We start from the raw sequence: 18,101 nt of genomic DNA, 5'->3' as shown, positions 1-18,101 counted from the left end.
ATATGATAATGAATTAGACAATTGTTGTTTATATTTTATGATTTTCTTAAAGAAAAAGGGAGTGATTCGATCTTGTCATTTTGATTTTGTCGTGCTGTCAGTTATTTATTTACAAAGTACCAGCATGCACTTTGATGTAAACAAAACAAAATGGCGCTGCTGTCGAAAAGGAAACTTTTCGTTTTCTTTCTTGAAGTGGCTTTGTTTTCTTCCCTCACGTATTCCCAGACAACTCAAACTGTTACAGACAATGCAACAAATGCGACCACTGATAATGGGACTCTCACAACACAGGCCCCGGCGGCGACCACCGCGGCGGCTAGTGGCACGACCCCGGTGATGACTGCCGGGGCGACGGACCCACCGCCCGGCGTTGGCGAAGGCGAGACGCCCATCGAACCAAACACAGGTTGGAAAAGTTATTAAAAATCCCGAAAAGCAAAATAACAATATCGCTTATTAAAAAGAACATTCTTAAGTCGGGCATGTTGTTCACTTTATTAGACTCTATATTCTATTTCTATTCAGAGTTCATACTACACAATTTCAGACATGTTTTTTTGTGTGTTGTTATTAATATTAATATTAATTACTTAGGAAATTGGGAAAAGTTTCCGTATGCAGCCCCCTCCTCCTGCATATGTAGTTGCGATAACGTAAACCCACCTCCCTTGTAATACCCCTTTTAAAGAATGGTTTAGTCCGACTTGGCGGTGGCTCGGCAGGTCGTCGATCGGATAACTTTCCGTATGGTGCCACCACTTTTTCACTCATTTTTACATAAAGGGATATATCAATCAGGTAAATTAGATACTATATTATTTTATTTCGAATGAAAAAGTGGTGGCGCCATACGGAAACTTTTCCCGTCGATCTAGTAGGTTGGTGCTTGGTTGTATTGTACCATGGTTGTACAGGTTGTATACTCCTTTTTTTTAGGGAGCTGAGAAAGATTAAAAAAGGGCTGTTTTTCATTCAATACTCCAATAGACTGATCCATTAAGCTCTGCCCCATTGTTTATTGACCAATCGCAACCCAGTGTGCAACCAACAGTCTGACAAAATAAGGTGTGACATGCAGGTGTGTATGCTTGGTGCGCGCGCCAGAGTTCTGCAGTATGGAGATTGGAGAGGCTCACATGTTCTTGCTCACACGTGCGTCGTGGGCGGAGCCTAATGGATCGGTGTATTTATTCAATGACAAGGGCACTAATGTTATGTGCAATAATGAGACGGTTATTGTGAAATGCGCTGTTTGTTATTATTATGATTATTATTTGGATTTCGAGGAAGGCATCCTTTTTTCTTCAAATACTAGGATTGTTCATTATTTCATATATGACTTCATTTTGAACTCTAGATATTGGAACCTGTGTATGTGACCTGACGGCAAACGCTTGTGACGTGAACTGTTGTTGTGATGCTGATTGTACTGCAGATGATTTCTTGTCCTTCAGCGAGTGTTTAGACACTGTAAACATGTGAGTATATACAGGCAGGGAATTTCACGAAGATCACAGAGGTCATGTCCTCCGTTGCCCAGGTCTCTCTCTGCCTTGGTGCCCCTTCAAAGTTTACCATAGACTGTAAGATTTTCCAATTAAAGTGCCCTTTTCAAAATGAAAATGGCTTTGCCCTCTCAAAGATGAAATTCCAGGCCTGGAGTATAGACACAATGCAGGCTGAGGGAAAAGTACCGAGTATACAGTACTTTTACACACATGGATCATGGGTGAAAAACAAAAACTGTTCTGCTGCCCAACGTAAACAGATACATTCCTAAATAATTCCACACTAAATTTCTTTTAGTTGTTGAAGCTTTTTTGCTATTCTCAAACCATGGAGGGTTTCATGTGTCGGGCCTTCAATAATAATAATAATAATAATAATAATAATAATAGGCCTACCAATAATAATAACCCATTCTTAGATAGTGCATATCACCGTGAGGTCCCTATGCGCTGTAAAAGGAAATCAACAATTGTACAAAGAAAACATGTATTTAATTTGGGTTTTGAATTGTTCTGATGTCTCAGCCTGTTTGACAACCTCTGGAAGACTGTTCCATAACTGAACTCCTGCATACCGGAAAGAGCGAAAGCAATTGCCTCTATTTCCTCTGTTCATTCATTGCCTTGGTGCTCATGTAGGTTTTTCAATGTCCTCATTGAAGGTTGCCCTTTACCAAGGAGAACGTGCCTTAGTGCCCTTGCCCTTTCCAAAAACAAAGCATACATGTACATACATTGTACAGGCATGACAGGCCTGATGTATTCAGAAAGGAGCAATGAATACATGGCTAATACAAAACTCTGAATGACGTTTTTTTTTTTTCCATTTTCATTTCAATGCAGAATTAATGACCAGGTTTGCGTCAAGTCTTCAGTCATGTACACCCTCAATGCACCAGCAATGACGGTCGACATCAGTGACCCAAGTTTTTTCTGCATAGCTGTTGACAATAGTAAGTATGACAGATGTTACAAACATTGTAAGCAACTGTGAAATTATTTTCCAGTCCTGTATTATTCATTATAGGCACTGGACTAGTGCTGGGCGAATAGTGAAATTTTGTTATTCGGATACCGCTGGCCAACTATCCGAAATTAACCGGATATTTGAATATTTTTGTTTGCCACTAGAGGGCGCTGTTCGTTTGTGAATGAGATCTTATGGGCGGATTGATATTAGTTTTAGACAGTGTCACTCGGTTCATTCATAAAAATGACCGGATCTAATCTAAAGATGGCGATTTGCTTTTTCTTTTGATCGTGATTGACTCTACGTGAAGGAAAACCTTTGTAATCTTTGAACAAATTACGTCAAAAATGTCATTGTTTTAACTCTTCACGGAGGTGAGCATAGTTAAATACTTAATTTATGCTGTTTTATGCTGTCTTAATAGAAGTTTCATAAGGATTCAGACAAAACATTCATATCAGTTGTCGCCCGACGTCCGCGGATATTCGGATAGTTAAAGAATATCCGGTTACTCGGTTGTAATTACAGAATTATCCGGTTTGTAAATAGGTATTCGCGCCCTATGTGGATATCCGGTTAAGAAAAAAAAGGCATTCGCGGTTACGGATAGGAAAACCTATTCGCCATTAACCCGATATTCGAATAATTCGCCCAGGCCTACACTGGACCCTATTGGTAATTACTCAAAATTAGTGCTGGGCGAATAGTGAAATTTTGTTATTCGGATATCGCTGGCCAACTATCCGAAATTAACCGGATATTCGAATAGTTTTTTCACCGCTAGAGGGCGCTTTAAAAAAAAAAAATAATAATGATTTTTTTTTTTTTTTTTTGGCCGCTAGAGGGCGCTGTTCGTTATTGAATGAGATCTTATGGGCGGATTGATATTAGTTTGAGACAGTGTCACTCGGTTCATTCATAAAAATGACCGGATCTAATTTAAAGATGGCGATTTGCTTTTTCTTTTGATCGTGATTGACTCTACGTGAAGGAAAACTTTTGTAATCTTTGAACAAATAACGTCAGAAATGTCATTGTTTTAACTTTTCATGGAGGTGAGCATAGTTTAATACTGAATTTATGCTGTTTTATGCTGTCTTAATAGAAGTTTCATAAGGATTCAGACAAATCATTCATATCAGTTGTCGCCCGACGTCCGCGTATATTCGGATATTAAAGAATATCCGGTTACTCGGTTGTAATTACAGAACTATCCGGTTTATAAATAGTTATTCGCGCCCTATGCGGATATCGGGTTAAGAAAAAAAAGGCGTTCGCGGTTACGGATAGGAAAACCTATTCGCCATTAACCGGATATTCGAATAATTCGCCCAGGCCTACTCAAAATAATTGTTAGCATAAAAACTTACTTGGTAAAGAGCACTGGAGAGCTGTTGACTAGTACAAAACATCGTGAGAAATGGCTCTCTTTGAAGTAGCGTAGTTTCTGAGAAAGAAGTAATCTCTCACTAAACACCAGAGTTTGAATACGGTGCTTTTAAAGACACTGGACACTATTGGTAAATGTCAAAGACCAGTCTTCTCACTTGGTGTATCTCAACGTACGCATAAAATAACAAACCTGTGAAAATTTGAGCTCAATTGGTCGTCCAAGTTGCGAGATAACTATAAATGAAAAAACACTCTTGTCACACGAAGTTGTGTGTTTTCAGATGCTTGATTTCGAGACCTCAAATTCTAAATCATAGGTCTCAAAAAGTAAATTTGTGGAAAAATACTTCTTTCTCAAAAACTACTTCACTTGAGAGGGAGCCGTTTCTCACAATGTTTTATACTATCAACCTCTCCCCATTACTCGTTCCCAAGTATGGTTTTATGCTAATAATTATTTTGACTAATTACCAATAGTGTCCACTGCCTTTAAGCTCTCGGCCAAGACACTTTCACTTTTGGTGCTTCTTTTCTCACCCACTCAGATGCGGGAAGAAATTACTACACAGTGCCACAGGTAATAGACTCGGTGGAGCGGTTCGAGGAGTTGGAAAATCTGTACGGATCCACAACGTTTGCTTTGCCGGATGTTGCAAATGACACGTACGGGAGTGTTTACATGGTGAGAACAACCAACATTATTTTAACTTTTTTTTTTGTATGCAAGTCGCCAGACACACAAGGCCTGAAGGCCACTTCAAGGTGTGGGCTACAATTGTTTGTCCAGAGGCCGTTGCCACCTACTCCTAGGGCTGAAACAGGGTTAGCCCTTTTTTACAGTCCTTACGGATGTAGGCTTGGGTATCATCAGTCCAAAGCCTGGCCGGTAGAGCAGAGCAGCACTACCTCCCCAATTTTACGTAGCAAGTGTCATGACCGGGATTCGAACCCACACCCTGCCAATCAAACACCAGAGCTTGAATGCGGTGCTCTAAACCATTTAAGTAGGATTTGAAACTTTGCATGGTGGAAATATGATGGAAAGGTTTGCGGTAATACCATGTTATGAGTTTCTCTAAGTTAGTTGGGGGTGGTTCTGATGAAAAGAACCGTTGGTTTCAACTTGACGTTTTGATGGTAACGTTTTACATGCTAAAACTGAGATGAAAGTTATTTTTATGATTTTTAAACTAATTTCTCAAAAACTAAGGGAAGCTTTTACTATCATTACATGCATCTTTAAACTGTCTAAGTTTAAATGTAAATCTGTGGACATTGTGTTATGTGCTACGAAAAGTACCTAGACCCCCAAATTTTACATACTTTTGTCTTTGCTCTTCTTAGTTTGGATACCCAATCTACACCGTCTTTGAAAGCCTTGCCCTCGGTGTTCTTGGTCTCCCCATCGCAAGTTACAGCGCCCTCTGTGATGACAACAACCCTGCGAGTTTCCTCTCGGACCAGACGACTGCCTGCGGGCGACAGCTGACCGATCTCATGGCAGAGTGCGACACGTTGCCGTACATGTCTGCTTTGACGTTTTATGATGGCTTCAAACTATCACCGGTAAGCTTTGATGATCTTGGCCCAACTTCAGAAAGCTGTTTACAAGTCTGTGAAATTATTGCGTTAATGCGGAACTTACATTTTCTTGTTTCTGTTCCACATTTTTCCCGTTTTCCTACCCGGCTTAGCTGTGAACACTCCACTTTATAGGCTCCACTTTTTCTTGCCAAAGAGTATACACTTCATGCACACAAAATTGTACTTTTTCAAGGCACTGTTTTCATAAATTTTTGGGCAGACTCCAGAATTTGATAAGTAACCCACCAGTGCAGGTGAACTAAAGGGCAATTTATCTTTTTGTCTCAAAATTAATTGTACTTATTCAAGGCACTGTGTTCTTTTTTATTTGGGCAAACTATTTTGATAAGTAACCTACCAGTGCAGCAGCCGATTTCACGAAATGCGAGGATTAATCATAACTCGAGTTAGGACGAGTAACCCAAGGGTCATTCCGTGTCAATTCAACACGCTTTTGGACCTGACCCTCACGGATTTAAATGAAATTCGGTGTGCTGATTGGACTCCCTGAGAAATGCCCAAATCCCAAATTGTATGTAATTCGGATCATTATTTTGGGAGATACGGCTTAACGAACTTTTGACTAATTAGCATGACCTGCTACGTTTGGACAATCATATCTCCAAAAGTAAAACACCTACCAAAATAATATTTACATCATTTTGAAGCTCTTGACATGGCCCACATTTGATAAAATAAAATCAAAAAATTTCCACGCACCTCCGAAAAAATACGCAAAAATTTGACCTTTGACCTTGATTTGCGAAAATGGGTATTTTTCAAAATGCGTAATTTTTTTTTAAATGCAAGTTTAAGATGTAAGCAACAATATTCTGAAAAATTGTGATGGCCACTCTTACAGTTTTTTTTTAATGATTTTTTGAACATTGGCTATCAAGACCAAAACCATAAAAACGCATTGTACAACATACACAATGTACAGTGTACAGAGTATTGTGTGGGAGTGTGTACACTACACGCACATTAAAAACCATGTTACCCTGGTAATAATATGGAGTTCATAAGTCTATTTCATGACATGACTTAATGAGCTAATTCATTTCATCCCCTTAATTTAATATAGGAGACACTGTGTATCCGACATACTGTATACATGTTATACAATGTACAGTGTACAGAGTATTCACATTTAGTGCTTTAAAAGCTTTATTTAGTGCTTTAAAAGTCAAGTCATGATCATAGAGAAAAATGTGTTGTGACCCATTAAAATCACACAGCAAGAAAAAAAAGAAGCAGGCTTAAGGCAGGTATTATAAAGGTTTATACTGGGGCATCCAAGTCTTTATTTCACTCGAGCACACAGTTTATGCACCGGCTGTCGCAAGAAGATATCTGAACTGTCGCCTGAGAAAATACTCTCAACAACTGAAAGTTTTAGCAGTGATCCAGAAGTTCAGGGACCATCAATGTCATCTGCACATCAGGATGTTTTTGAGCAGCCAAATACCGACATTAACATTATCAATGCGGCTATGACAATTATTGGTGTATCTCTCATCATAAGTAATAAGAATTGCTCATGGAAGTTACATGGAAAACAAAGTTAAGAGAATAGAGACAACAATAAAGCAGAAACTTGAAACTGCTGCGGGAAAACAGTTCGGTGATGATGAAAGTGAGATAATAACTCAGTTGAAACAAAAGTTTCATTCCTTGACAAAGAAAAGTGAAAAAGTTCATGTCTTGAACGTCTTACCAGTGAGTTGGAGTATCAAAAGAATAGCAGATGAATTTGGAGCATCAAACTACATGCCAAGAAAAGCAAAGAAACCGGTGAATTAGCAGGGAATGCCTTCCATTCCAAACCCTAAGGCTGGAAAATCTCTTTCATTTAAAATGGTGCAAACTGTGAGAGACTTTTACTTGTTCGAGTCCGTCAGCAGACAAATGCCAGGGATGAAAGACTTTGTATCGGTTACTGTTGATGGTGAGAAGAAACATCTCCAGAAACATTTTGATCTTTGTATCTGAAAGAAGCGTTTGAACTTTTCAAGGAACATCCTCCTGAAAGTTTTGCTGAAAATTTGTTGAACTTGGGCTGAAGCAGTGCATCCTTGCCGGATCTAGTGGAATGCATTTAGTTTGTGTTTGTACTATACATCAAAATGTGAAACTCAAAATGTGAATGATTATCTTTGAATTTCTAATGTACATGTATCATGTACACATTACTACACATTACACTGTATATGTACATGTATGTACATGTACATGTACAATGCGTTTTTATGGTTTTGGCCTTGATAGCCAATGTTCAAAAATTCATAACAAAAAAACTGTAAGAGTGCCCATCACGATTTTTCAGAATATTGTTGCTTACATTTTAAACTTGCATTAAAAAAAAATTACGCATTTTGAAAAATACTCATTTTCGCAAATCAAGGTCAAAGGTGAAATTTTTGCGTATTTTTTCGGTGGTGCGTGGAAATTTTTTGATTTTATTTTATCAAATGTGGGCCATGTCAAGAGCTTCAAAATGATGTAAATATTATCTTGGTAGGTGTTTTACTTTTGGAGATATGATTGTCCAAACGTAGCAGGTCATGCTAATTAGTCAAAAGTTCGTTAAGCCGTATCTCCCAAAATAATGATCCGAATTACATACAATTTGGGATTTGGGCATTTCTCAGGGAGTCCAATCAGCACACCGAATTTCATTTAAATCCGTGAGGGTCAGGTCCAAAAGCGTGTTGAATTGACACGGAATGACCCCCAACCTAACTTAGGATGGGTTCAATGCGTCCTACGTATTTTGATACGGAACAGGACCCGTCCTAAGATTAATCCTAAGTTAGGAAGAGTTTGGTTAAATCGACGGCCGGTGAAGTAAAGTGCAATATATCTTTTTGTCTCAAAATTATTGTACCAATGCGAGGCACTGTATTCATTTTTTATTTGGGCAGACTCCGGACTATTTGATAAGTAACCTACCAGTGCAGAACTACACGCCACCGTCAGTCAACGGCACCGTGGAGTTCTACAGCTTCTATGTGAATGAGTCACTGGTAGAGCTTGTAGTACAGAGTCCAGTACTATGCCAGGATGCATCAGGGAACCAGACCGACTGTGGGTATGATCCGGGCATGGTACCGGCACCAGTCTATGATGCAATAACTGGACAGTGTGATAATGTCGTGCTGGAGGTAAATAATGCGTTCTGCGCTTTTGATAATTTTATGTAAAGATTTCATTATAAAACTGAATATTCATTTTGTGTAAGCACTGTATACTCGGTCGTTTCCGAATTCTGGGAAAAAAAAACACAGGAATATTAATACTCGAGTGGGATTCGAACCCATGTCCTTTGCAATTCTAGAGCAGTGTTATACCAACTAGACACAGTGCTACATGTAACACACATCGGTGTATTTTGGTAAAACCAACATGAATATTCTTTGTCCCTTATGCAAATTTAACATCTATTAAATATAAAACTGTCATCTATTAACCAATAACCATTTTGAGACCATTCACTTCTGTATAATCATCACAAAATGCCCAGACATAATCAATTTTTGTCAGTGCAAATGTCAATCAGAAATAACAGGAAACAAAAAATGTAGTTTTGTGTTTAGAAGTTGGGATTATGTTACTACATTGGACAATTTCATATCCGGATATGACCATTACTTTGACCTCTTAATGTGACCAGAAGTAGACCAAACCTTTTGGCCGTTTGTGGCCGCTCTGGGCGTTTTGATACAAGCCGCTTGTGGCTGCTATGGCCTCTGAAGGGTTAATATCATATATTATTTTATCTTCCAGTACCCTCCAATTGGATGCTCAAACTGGAGTGTGATGTAAAAAGCCATAACCTACCTCTCATTTTTTGTGTTATTGATAGTAATAATAATATCGAAGTCTTATATAGCGCACGTATCTACCAACAAGGTACTCAAGGCATTTATACAGACAGAGGTTATTGAAAATTATGAATTCTCATGAAAGTTATAATTATGAATTATGTCGCACTTTGTAAGGGTTAACAAGGTGCTACGGCGCATTTAGCAGCCACAGCCAGGAACACTGGGCCAAACCCCTTCTCTTTTTGACTAGTGCACTGGGTTCTTTTACATGCGTTACACAACACGTTGGACCAATGGCTTTGCGTCCCATCCGAAGGACGGAGCAATAGTTAAGTGTCTTGCTTAAAGGAACACGTTGCCTTGGATCGGTCGAGTTGGTCTTTGAAAAGCGTTTGTAACCGTTTTTTATAAAATGCATATGGGTAGAAAGATGTTGTAAAAGTAGAATACAATGATCCACACAAACATGCCTCGAAATTACGTGGTTTTCCTTTAACCTTGTCGACTAACACGTCGACCATTTATGGGGGTCAAAATTTTGACTCCCATAAATGGCCGACCATGTTAGTTCGCACAGTAGAAGGAGAACCACGCAATTTGGAGGCAAACTTGTGTGGATCATTGTATTCTACTTTTAAAACATCTTTCCAACCATATGCATTTTAAAAAAAACGGTTACAAACGCTTTTGTTTTGACCAACTCGTCCGATCCAAGGCAACGTGTTCCTTTAAGGACACAAGTGTCACGGCTGGGGATTTGAACCCACACTCTGCTGATCAGAAACACCAGAGTTTGAATTCGGTGCTCTTAACCGCTCAGCCTTGACACTTCCATTTATGCTATCTGGTTGAATTCAAAGCGGGGTGCTTGCGTAAAGAGCCTTGGACAAGTCCAGGGTAGGGGTTGTAGCTTCATGCCAACAGGAATGTATTATGGTATCATGGTTGAGAGGATAAGAGCATCAAGTTCAAGATCTGGGCCCAATTTCATAGAGCTGCTAAGCACAACAATTTGCTTAGCATGAAATTTCTTCCTTGGTAAAAACAGGATTACCAACCGACTTTCCATTTTGTTGCATTTCCTAGTTACTTGTATTCAGCTGTTGTATGGTTATCTTGAAAATCATGTAGAAATTTGGTTGGGAAATCCTGTTTTTATCCAGGCAAACATTTCATGCTAAGCAAATTGTGGTGCTTAGCAGCTCTATGAAATTGGACCCTGGTGGTTAAGTCATTGGAGTGTGGGTTCGAATCCCGGTCATGACACTTGTGTCCTTGAGCAAGATACTTTACTATAATTGCTTCTCTTCACACAGGGGTATAAATGGGTACCTGTAAATGAAAAAGCCTTCGGAGCGCCACAGCAGCTCGGGGTTCTACATGAACACACCCCAGGGAGCTGTGAAAGATTAATGGGAAGTTTTTGGCCCAATGACCTTGGGTGGATTTCACAAAGAGTTAAGACTAGTCTTATCTCGACTTAGGACGAGTTACTCGTCCTAACTTAGGACTAGCCATACATTTTTTATATCTCCTAGGACTAGTCCTAAGTTAGGACTAGTCCTAAGTTAAGACTAGTCCTAACTCTTTGTGAAACCGACCCCAGGGCACAAGTGAAAAGCGCATTGAGACGATTATTGTGAAATGCGCTATATAAGAATTTGTTATTATTATTGTTGGCCCAAAGACATGGGCCAAAAAAGGAAAGATCTAAATACAATACATAATCAATCTTACAGGTTGCGTATACAATAACCCAGAATGGGTCTGGACTAATTGAAATGGCAGATGTCCAACTGGTACTCGGTAGCATCTTGCCTGGTGTCCTGCTCTTCAATCAAAAGTTTTCAACATCATTTGTGAAGGTGGGTTGCTTTCAATCACTTTATTAAAGGCACTGGACACTATTTGTAGTTACTCAAAATAATTGTTGGCACAAAAACTTACTTGGTAACGAGCAATGGAGAGCAGTTGATATTATAAACCATTGTGAGAAACGGCTCCCTCTGAAGTAACAGGTACTTTCTCACTAAAATAACAAAACACTTTCAACTAAAGCCTTTTATTATGCATCTGAAAACACACAAAGAAATGCAACAATGTTTTTTTTTTTCATTATTCTGTTGCAAACTCGATTACCAAGTGAGCCAAAATTTCCACAGGTTTGTTATTTAATGCATTATGTTGGGATACGCCAAGTAAGAATACTGGTCTTTGACAATTACCAATAGTGTCCAGTGTCTTAAATATCCATTTTTAGACAAATGAACTCAAGCTTCTCTTACAAATGGACATGTCTTAGCGCTTGCTCAATTAAAAACGGTTGACTTAAATGCATCTTAAACTTGTTCAGGAAGGTTTTTCCTTTTTTTTCTTTTCTGTAAAAATAAATTCCGCTCCAGCTCTATGGTGTTGTGGATTTTCCCCCAAATTTGTTTCCGCTCTTTTCCCTATTATAGGGTGTCGTGGCCGAGCGGATAAGAACACTGAACTCAAGCTCTAGTGTTTCTGTTCAGCAGAGTGTTGGTTTGAATCCCGATCGTGACACTTGTGTCCCTGAGCAAGACACTTTAATATAATTGCTTCTCTCCACCCAGGGGTAAATAGGTACCTGTGAGGGCAGAGTTGGTTCTTGTGACTGGTTTAGCCGAGTAACGCATATATTGCGCACACGGCTGTTTACGCTCCAGGGAGATGAGATGGTTTAAGGAGTGATTTAAGGCCCAGTGACCAGGGGTAATAATGTGAAGCCCTTTGGGACGACCTCCGGGTGTGAAAAGAGCTCTATAAAAACAGGTTATTACTATTATTATTATTTTATCTTTTTTTGATTTGTTGTCTTTACTTTCCCCTTTATACAGATGGGTGAATCAGGCACATTTCCTCGAAGTGGTAATCCTGGTTATGTGGTAGGCAAGCCTCTGCTGGCGGGCAATCTGGTCAAGCAGGTTGTCGACGGGATAACAAGGTATCACATCACCATTTAAAAACAAAAAAATCATTATAATGTAGATAACCAGGACTTGCCCTTAAACATGTTAAAGGCAGTGGACACTATTGGTAATTACTCAAAATAATTATTAGCATAAAAACTTACTTGGTCACAAGCAATGGAGAGCTGTTGATAGTATAAAACATTGTGAGAAACGGCTCTCTCTAAAGTAACTTAGTTTTCAAGAAAGAAGTAATTTTCCACGAATTTGATTTCGAGACCTCAGAATTAGATTTTGAGGTCCCGCAATCAAGCATCGTGTGACAAGGGTGTTTTTTCTTTCATTATTATCTTGCAACTTCGACGACCAATTGAGTTCAAATTTTCACAGGTTTGTTATTTTGTGCATATGTTGAGATACACTAAGTGAGAAGATTGGTCTTTGTGTCCATTGTCTTTAACACTAGCCCGGTGTACATTATCTAGTAAACACTGATACGGACTAGTAAACACCAACTCTTAACTTGCCCTTTGTGCTACTAAATGCACAGAAAATACCCAGTGCAGTTATTGAAAAGAGAAGGGGTCCGCCCCGGTGTTCCTGGTTTGATCAGCAGGATATTGCGCCGCAGCACCTTGTAAACCTTTACATGGTGCTATAAAAAGGAATAGGTCTTATACTTCAAAAATGTAGCTCCACATACCTTGTAGGAAAACACTGAATGTTGAAGCGTCACCGAGTGGCGGATATGAGCACTGTATATCCAGATAAATCAGATTTGCTGAATGGAGTGGTGATATAAACCTTTATCTTCAAGTACGCGCTAATCCTCCAATCAGATTCGCTGAATGGAGTGGTGACAAAAACCTATATTGCACGGCTAATATCACTACCATGCGTATTGTGTGTTCTATGTCACGCGCCAAGTTTGCTTGAAGATAAATACATTATCACACGCGTGCTCGTGGAAATACGGAAAATATAGCGCTTCTGCGTTCCATATCCAACTCGGCCTTCGGCCTCGTTGGATATGGGACGCAGAAGCGCTATATTTTTCCTTATTCCACTCGCGCTTGTGTGATAACTTATAATACTGCACTGTCCATATCAGTACCTTTGTATGTGTGTTTTATGTCACGTGCCAAGTTTGCTTGAAGATATATGTTATCAAACAAGCGCTCGTGGAAATACGAAAAAATATATAGTGCGTCTGCGTCCCATATCCAACACGCTTGTGTGATAACATCTCTGCTACTCAACAAATGTGCACTACAGTCCCCGGTCTTTCAGGGTATGACTGCAGCAAGAACTATTACAAAGTTTTGACAGGGCTTTCCTTCCTGCAGCTGTGAAGATCTGAAACAGCCTACCATCATCGGTTATTTCAGCCATTTCTACCTAGGGCATGCAGTCATTCAAATGTAGAGTAAATAAATATCCTAAGTAGCGTCTTGTTTTACGGCAATTATGATTGCAGGTGATGCTAGTTGTTGTGTCTCTCATCACTTTCTAGTGAGTGAGGCATAGTCCAACAACCATTATTTCCTTTCTTTTCTTCTTGGTTTTTTTTATCGTGGGATGGTCTGTTGAAATAAGCTCTTAGCTATCCCTTTGGGATATTAGTATGCTTGTTTTTTCACCAGGCACTTCTTAAAAAAAAACCAAAAAACACACTATAATATTTATACTTGGCCGGTAAGCGACTTGATAATGTGTCATTCCTGTCATCTAGGTCCTCCATTGAGTTAAGCAGCGACCCCAATAACTGGTTGACGGTCATCAAGAGCAACGCTGTTGGATCGTGTGAGACCAACCCAGATATCAGGACACCAGTGACCTTTGGGGAGGATATGAGATCTGGCTGCATGATCAGGTGAGTGATTATAATCAATGATAATGCACTGTAACAGACCTTTATCATGCTGCCTCCATCTAAGTCATGTTCCCCATCTCGATTTACAATAATGAATGCTAATAATTTTTCGCTGCTTAATTGCATTATTAGTCCTTCTTTCAGGCGGAAATTGAACTCTGACTTTAAGTACTAAAATTGCGTCACGTGATAGTGTCAAAACAGTTTTGTTTCGTAACCAGTTTTTTAAATATTATGATCTTGATACTCTCGGTCGGCTACTCAGATCGTTCTGACAATCCTTTTGTTTCATACTTTGTCAAGATGGTCTGGGGGTCGTCCGAGAGTGTCAGGATTATCCTGTTTCTTTATTTAAGTGTTTATGTCCCTTAAAGGCCTACTGTATATTTGATGTAATTTTTAAATAATCTTTTCATCTTCACAATTTTTGGAGGTTTTGAGGAAATAAATAAAAAATAATAAATAATAATCATTTTGCAAATAGGAACCAGACTATTATGTTCTTCCAGCCTCGGTTTGGTAACATTTATATCAATGGGAGTTATTCAAGATGGCTGCAACATGATAAAGGTCTATTTCTCCCTGTATTTCTCTCAATTTTTCAGGGAGCAATGGCTCTGGCCATGGTCCAAACACTATTTATATGGGGTTGCTAGTCTTAAAAATTATAGTTTTAAAGGTTCTATTTTAAAAGTGTTAGTTTCAAAAGTGCTAGTTTGAAAAGAGCTAATTTTGAAAGTGCTTTTTTGAAAAGTGCTAGTTTGAAAAGAGCTAGTTTTAAAAAGGAAGGTTTTAAAAGTGCTTCTGTTAAATGTGCTTGTTTTAAAAGTGCTAGTTGTAAAGTTCCTAGTTTTAAAAGTGCTAGTTGTAAAGGTGCTAGTTTTAAAAGTGCTAGTTCTTTTGGCATTTTGATACAATCAGTTTCCGGCCTCTAAAGCTCCTGTGAAATTTGGTCCAGTTTGAGGATTGAGTAGACTCGTTCACTTTCCTAGAAGTACCTTACAGGAAATTAGCATCCAGTGTTATATGTTTTGTTTTTTTTGAACACCAGGGTAACCTACAGTGACACTGCTGACAGTTGCTCTGTGATTCAGTCTGCTGCCCTCAATGCCCTGAATGGTGTCATGCGCGAGTATGTGGCTACATTCGGCAACTCCGACGTAGAGAAGGTCGGCGACTGGGTTCCAATAATCGTAGAGGACATCGTAGGGGGCCCATCAGTAAGTTGCTAGTTAGAAACTTATACCAGGGTGTCGTGGCTGAGTGGAGCAATAAATTCAAGTTTTGGTGGATAAGTCATCGGAGTGTAGTGGGCTCGAATCCTGGTCGTGGCACTTGTGTCCGTGAGCAAGATACTTTTCATTACATTCATTCAAACTGACATTTCTTTCTGTACTTCATGAAAACAGTACAAGTTAATTTTTTAAAGGAGTAATAAATAAAAAATGCTATTTAACGAGGCAGAGAAAAATAAATAAAAAAAGGATTGAGGCATCATGTGGAAGGCGAGGCTTATGTTGAGATGCCTGAGGACAGACAAACATAACATAAACAGGGACAAGAACGAACGAACAGACAATTAGAACAAAGACAGAAATGATGAAGACAACAATGATGAGAATAATAATATTATACACATATTGACTAGCAACGAGGTAACTAGTATACGTCTATTCCCACGAGGGACTTTGAGTGACCAGAACAGGAAATAGGCCCCTCTTCTGGTCACGCACAGGCCGAGGGGGAATAGACGTACACTAGTTACCGAATCATGCCAGTCAATATGTGTTTTATAACACAGCTCGGTCTTAAAAATGTCAAATAAGAACAGGAATTTTGTAGTTTGTTCGCGGTTCAAGTCAAGAGAGGGCGCTGTTACCACGGGCACTATTTGCAAAGACTAGTGCCCGCTCTGGTACTATTCCCGCAAAACACGCGCGCGATCACTAGCCTATATTAGTTCATCCCACGTGACCGTGTTTCAGCAAACCAGAATACAGAACAAGCAAGAGGTGTGTTATAATAACAACTATAGTTGCTTCTCTCCACCCAAGGGTTTACTTGATATACGAAAACTATTACTTTTAGTCGCCCCCTCCCTTTGTCTTCCTTTTTATCGTTTACTGCTTTTTTCTGTGTGCTTTCTGACTCTCTCTCTCTCTCTCTATTCATGTGTTTCCACTTCACTGCCTATTTTAAACTCTTATCATAGATACACATGTAACCGGTCTGCTCCTGTGTGTTGTGTTGTCATTTTTGCATACTTTGTCATTGTCATTTTCTCCAGTAGTTTGTTCGTCTGTCTGTCTGTCTGTTTGTTTGTTTCGTCTTTGTATTGTCCTAAGCATGCACCTTTGTTTTTGTATATTGTTATGTAAATGGAAGCCGCTACAAGCTACATGGCTTATTTTGGGCCTTGCCTCCATGCGGTTTCCCGCTAGTTTATTCTTATTCTGTCTTTTGTGCATTACAAAGTAGTTCTGTAATTTGTGGAAATGTGTTAGCGGAAGTACATGTGAATTGAATAGAATTGAATTGAATTGAATTGAGCCTTCAAGAAAGACTCTGCTTGGGCCGAAATGCCAGGCCATTAACTAATTCTTTTACTTTATGTTTTCTAGAGTACTATTGAAGGGACATGCAACAACATGGTAATGGGTGTTCATATCGAGGTGATCTATGCCAATGTTGGGTCCTTAGCTAACCCACAACCGAAGATCCTCGGGGTCAGGTACAACTATGCGGAGAGCAGGACACTCAGATACAAGGTGAGTTTAATAACGTTAACAGTCTAATTATCTTAAATTTGTAACGAGTGTTTCAATAAGGGAATAAAAGGACCGAAGATCCTTGGGGTCAGGTACAACTATGCGGAGAGCAGGACACTCAGATACAAGGTGAGTTTAATAACGTTAACAGTCTAATTATCTTAAATTTGTAACGAGTGTTTCAATAAGGGAATAAAAGGACCGAAGATCCTTGGGGTCAGGTACAACTATGCGGAGAGCAGGACACTCAGATACAAGGTGAGTTGAAAGGATTTGGGTAGTGTTTGTACAAAACAAAATGTTCAGGCTTTTTGCAGGTTCCTGTGACAAAGAATGCTATTGGTGATAGAGCTTTTGCTGCAGCTGGTCCCTGACGATGGAACGAACTTCTGTGTTTGCTTAGAGGGTTGAGGGTTTTAAAAGTCATCTTAAAACTTATCTTTATAAAAAAGCTTTTAATGTTTAACTGGTTCATGTTTTCTGGCTGGTCCAGCTGGATTTTTTATAATGTTTACTTCCCGTTTTTATGGTGGATTTTCTATTACATATTTTTACTTAGCTATTTTTGTTTAAATGGGTGTTTACTATGTTATTGTTTTAGTTTGTTTAATTTTTATTGTAAGGCACTTTTGATCATATTTGTATGGGAAATGCGCGGTATAAATGTCATTATGACTATTATTTTTATTATTATGTCCACAAATTTACATTAAACTTACACTGTTTGAAGATAATGATAGTAGAAAGCTTACAGTTATTACTGTACTTACATTATTATTATTAATAATTATTCCATCAAGATAAAGGTCAGAATTATCCTCCTTGCTTTACAGTGTTCAGGTGCCTTCTGCCAGACCGGTCCCGACACCCTCCTCCAGCAGTTTGAAATTGTCTCCTCCGTTTCTTTCATCGATGCCTCAACGGGACCGGCGGTCATCCTCGCTGAGGACCCCGGATTCGAGGACAAGCTCCCCTACGATTTCTTCTATCCATTCTGATAGGCAGGTGTTCGATAGGCCTTGTGCGACAAGTGTCGTAGTCACGACTATAGATTGCTTAGTCGAGTCGCGTCTACCGTTTTTCAACTACTCGATTAATCGTTCTGCCACTACTACTAACAAATAATCGAGACTCCTTCAAAAACAGGGAGACTACCTGTTTGGTGAACCATTTGTGTCGCTCACCACTATTCACAACATAATTTACTTACAAAACACAATCAGACATCAGTGACAATCCTTTC

At 39.2% G+C, this 18,101-nt stretch overlaps 1 protein-coding gene across 1 annotated transcript; it reads left to right on the top strand.

The window, feature by feature from the left end:
- Positions 1–136: 136 nt before the first annotated feature.
- On the top strand, positions 137–17,856 carry LOC139942989 (tectonic-1-like). Its single transcript, XM_071939802.1, has 12 exons — positions 137–409; positions 1,361–1,481; positions 2,355–2,464; positions 4,419–4,555; positions 5,218–5,439; positions 8,382–8,621; positions 11,024–11,149; positions 12,146–12,252; positions 13,950–14,090; positions 15,142–15,310; positions 16,712–16,858; positions 17,692–17,856. The coding sequence occupies exons 1-12, from the start codon at positions 151–153 to the stop codon at positions 17,854–17,856; spliced, it is 1,944 nt and encodes a 647-aa protein (XP_071795903.1). The 5' UTR covers positions 137–150.
- The last annotated feature ends 245 nt before the right edge of the window (positions 17,857–18,101 follow it).

The sequence above is a fragment of the Asterias amurensis genome, chromosome 10 (assembly GCF_032118995.1).
Source record: "Asterias amurensis chromosome 10, ASM3211899v1".
In the NCBI taxonomy this organism is placed as follows: Eukaryota; Metazoa; Echinodermata; class Asteroidea; order Forcipulatida; family Asteriidae; genus Asterias; species Asterias amurensis.
Note: the sequence above shows the minus strand (reverse complement) of the source record. Positions and strands in the feature narration are given on the sequence as shown.

Bases quoted from the DNA above. Each gene is read 5' to 3' on its own strand.
- LOC139942989 (XM_071939802.1), top strand. From the start codon at position 151: ATGGCGCTGCTGTCGAAAAGGAAACTTTTCGTTTTCTTTCTTGAAGTG. The intron at 1,482-2,354 runs GTGAGTATATAC...ATTTCAATGCAG, and splicing joins TGTTTAGACACTGTAAACAT to AATTAATGACCAGGTTTGCG. The intron at 2,465-4,418 runs GTAAGTATGACA...TCACCCACTCAG, and splicing joins CTGCATAGCTGTTGACAATA to ATGCGGGAAGAAATTACTAC.